Below are 3,513 nucleotides of genomic sequence, written 5' to 3'. Positions count from 1 at the left end.
AAGGGCTTGTTTTGATGAATATGTAGACATTGGATGAACTACCACTCGAAGCAGAGACAATTGAGAGGGGATAAAAATAAAAAAGAAAAGAAAAGAAGCAAAAAAGTAATAGATTAACAATACATCACATCGGTTAATTAAAATCTGAGATGAATAGAAGTCTTGCCAAGCACTTGGCTTGATGTTCCTCAGGACTGGGAAAATTGTTAATTCGGAAGCTATTCAATAAACTGCCCATTTTCTTTTCAAAAATAAATGTGAAGACATGTACAACGCGGTCAAGGATTCAAACAAACTTCAGCTCGAAAAATATTGAAATGGACTCATCTTTGCTTAATTTATTTGTAGACGTACATTTCAGTTCGTTTTTAAACAGATATTTGCACATTAAGAACATCTCGATATTTCTAAAAGTTTTTCTCCAATGAAATTTGAGAGACATCCAAACTGTCCAGATCTGCCATCCAATTTTGCTGAATTCAAGCTGTAGACAAAGAATCTATTTTTTTGATTATACTCGAAACAAGAATCCATCCAATTAATTCTTAACATGTTATTAATAATTAATATGTTATCTCAAATTTACTCTCATTAACTTCGTCACGAACCCAATGAATTGATGATGTGTCAATAATCAATTGAATGGACAGTAGATCTCAATTCAAAACCTATTCATTTACCAAATTTAATGTTTATTGAAAAAATAGGCGAACTTTCATTTATTAATATCACACCTAATGAAAATTGCAAATATTCAACCCTGTTATATGCAATCAGAGAAAAATTATCACCGTCTCTTGAGCATTTTTCTTGCACTAAAAATACGGCATCAAGCAAAATTAGAGCAAAGAGGGCCCAATGGCACGTCGCATTCCGCAATACCAACCCAAAGTCCATCAGCTTAGCAAAGCATAAGCCAATTCGAAGTGCAAGAGTTTCACCATCAAGCACAAGCAGCCAACACCTAACTCGATTAATCTCTGATCGCCGCTCCAGGCCACCCTTCATCAGCCTCGATCACTGCATCAGAATTCAAGATCAAAGCACCGGAGCCCATCATCATCAATCAGTTGACATGTTTGCTGCCTCAAGAACCAAGGGGCCTCCAGCAGCTTGCCTCCATAAGCAACCCAATTCCTATATCCCCAGATGGTACAAAGGAAACTGTCAAAAATGGTGTACTTCAAACGCCTGAGACAATGAAAGATATTAATGATGGAGTCATCGAGCAAGCGCCCACCCCATATTTCACCACTCTTGACAGTCCCTGCCAGCCTTCAAACTCCGCAACTAGCCAAACAAGTGAAGAAAATGTGAGTATTCGCACACTGTAAAGACAGGAGCCTTTCAATATATATTTTTCATCCTAGTCGACGAGGCATAATGGGAAGCTCGCCAAATAAAAAATTTAACTTTGGGTGACAGTTTGAAACCCCAAAATTCATTCCACCACCGTCATCAGGAATCCGTTGCTCAGCCCTTCATTACTATTACATCCAAGCAGCAAAAGATGAAATTCCCATGCGAGTTCGTGATTTTATTTTTATTTTTTAAAAATTAAGACAATCCATTGAAGACCTTGACTGTCTATTTGTTATACATAAATGCCACGTGGACAACTAGCCTTTCAACTTGTATACTACCTAGACGGCAATCCGTAGAATGCATTGGAGATTCTCTATGATATGGGGGTGTTTCCAGCCAATCATTTTCTTATTTCTTCGTACTTCCATTCACAAAACAAAATAAACATCATGTACAGAAAGGAGCAATACGTCAACATATTTACAAGTTCCTCATTAGAGGGTTGTATTACAGCTCCAGACCTACATTTACATTCACTTCATGATAAAACATCAAGTTTTGACAATCCGGTACTACACCCAAATAGAAAACAAACAAGAAAGCCTAGATATGATACCAATGATACAGAGAATTATGTGTACAATCTCACATAAAAAGTTGAGAGATATTCCACAGGTGTTTCCAGGTTATCAACACCTTACTCTAATCGCAAATGGCACTCAAATAACTGCAGGGAACATAATTTCTATCTTACCGACTACTGTTCAGCAGTCAAGGCCAAATTGTCACCATTATAAGTTGTCACGGGCTTAGCAGCAGGTGTCATGTTATCTCCACCATTGCTCTGCAAAGAGTGAACCATAAAAGGAACTGTAAGTAAATAGACACATCAAATTTTTATCATTATAATTTCAAGGAATCAGGATAAATTTTGTGGCCGAGTACAATTTTCTGTTCAGAGGTAACGTACAAGTTCACTAGCCTTCGGAGTATGATGTTGGGCTCCAACTGGAACTTTAGAAAGGTCTCTTAAGACTCCCTGCAATATTTAGAGATTCAACACGAGTAGATAAGAAAAATGAAAATTTGGAAATATTCTTCCTTTTTTGACCCAATAGAAGAAAATGACATAACATAGATTCTTCTGAAATCCATTAAATAAAATAAAATAAATTGCATCTATGTCAGCAATGGGTTGCAGATCCCAGACTAAAAGATCTCCACATGCAACACATAATATGTTGTTTCTTAGTTAAAACAAAGAAACCAACAAACAGCAGAAGAGAAAAGACTAGCAAAAGAATTCACAGTCAAGAAAATTGTTTCAGGTTCACAATCGAATAGATAGGTATAATCAGATAGAGAATGAATTCAATGAAGCATACATGCACAAATTTGACCAACAGGCTGTTGAATAAAAGAGAGCAGTGGTAATATAATCACTGTTACGGCATGCAAGTGAAGCTTAGATTCAACGGGGCGAGTTTTATAATCCTGCGGAAAGCACATGAAAAGCATGTTTACATGCTCTCGTTTCTGGATGTTTTGGCGTGAATATTCATACAAATGCAAATTTTTATTTCTCCAGATTAAGTACCTGCCGTAAATTTGAGGATATGCAGCAACAAGGTTGGACAGGAGCTGTAATTATTTAAGGCCACTCTAAACAACGAGTGAGGAAAACATCAATATTAATATAAGCTGACCTTGTTGGCCCACTTGAGACCGCAAGCATTGCACAATGTCCTCGGTCCATGTGGTCCACGACGCATCATAGGGGTTGACTTTGAGCTTGTTCCACAATGCCTACATCTGTTAAGCGGTAGGAAAACGAAACTTAATTCTTAAAAGACAACAGAAGCTAGAGTAAATATCCATACAACTCCAATGCTTAGTTCAATCATTTCATCTTCTAATACTAGAATAATAACAAGGAAAGAAAATGAGTAGTTAATGATTAATTAGATTCCATCAAGTAACAGAACCAGAAAAGTTCTGAAAGAATAATGGCACTCACAAAGTTTCGTGTCCTTCTAGACCAGAACTTCCACTCCAATCTGCAGGTGATGGACCCGGTTCATCAGAAAGCAACTTGGACGATGTAAACTGACCTTTCTTACGCTGCATCCTGACAGGTTTCACAGTGTATAAGTGAAACAAAATGAGATTTGAAATGAACAAGTTAATAAGAATCTTCTTGCTAAACAT

General features: G+C 37.0%; 1 protein-coding gene across 3 annotated transcripts in view; it reads right to left on the bottom strand.

Moving 5' to 3' along the window:
* Positions 1–681: 681 nt before the first annotated feature.
* LOC111376785 (GATA transcription factor 24-like) overlaps positions 682–3,513 on the bottom strand; it is a 5,032-nt gene continuing 2,200 nt past the window's right edge. Inside the window, exons 4-9 of one of the 3 annotated variants that reach the window (XR_002699534.1) lie at positions 3,323–3,433; positions 3,012–3,117; positions 2,276–2,344; positions 2,060–2,149; positions 1,241–1,290; positions 682–1,137 (exon numbers count right to left, since the gene is read on the bottom strand). Coding sequence is in view for 2 of the 3 variants with exons in the window: in XM_022999789.1 (XP_022855557.1) it covers positions 2,063–2,149; positions 2,276–2,344; positions 3,012–3,117; positions 3,323–3,433 (373 nt within the window). In the remaining variant the exon portion in view is untranslated. Of the gene's footprint in view, positions 1,138–1,240; positions 1,291–1,738; positions 2,150–2,275; positions 2,345–3,011; positions 3,118–3,322; positions 3,434–3,513 lie in introns of those variants that run through there. The other 2 variants (XM_022999789.1, XM_022999788.1) reach the window with 2 other exon arrangements.

The sequence above is a fragment of the Olea europaea genome, unplaced genomic scaffold (assembly GCF_002742605.1).
Source record: "Olea europaea var. sylvestris unplaced genomic scaffold, O_europaea_v1 scaffold1561, whole genome shotgun sequence".
Classification (NCBI taxonomy): Eukaryota; Viridiplantae; Streptophyta; class Magnoliopsida; order Lamiales; family Oleaceae; genus Olea; species Olea europaea.
This window is presented reverse-complemented; position numbering and strand designations above follow the sequence as displayed.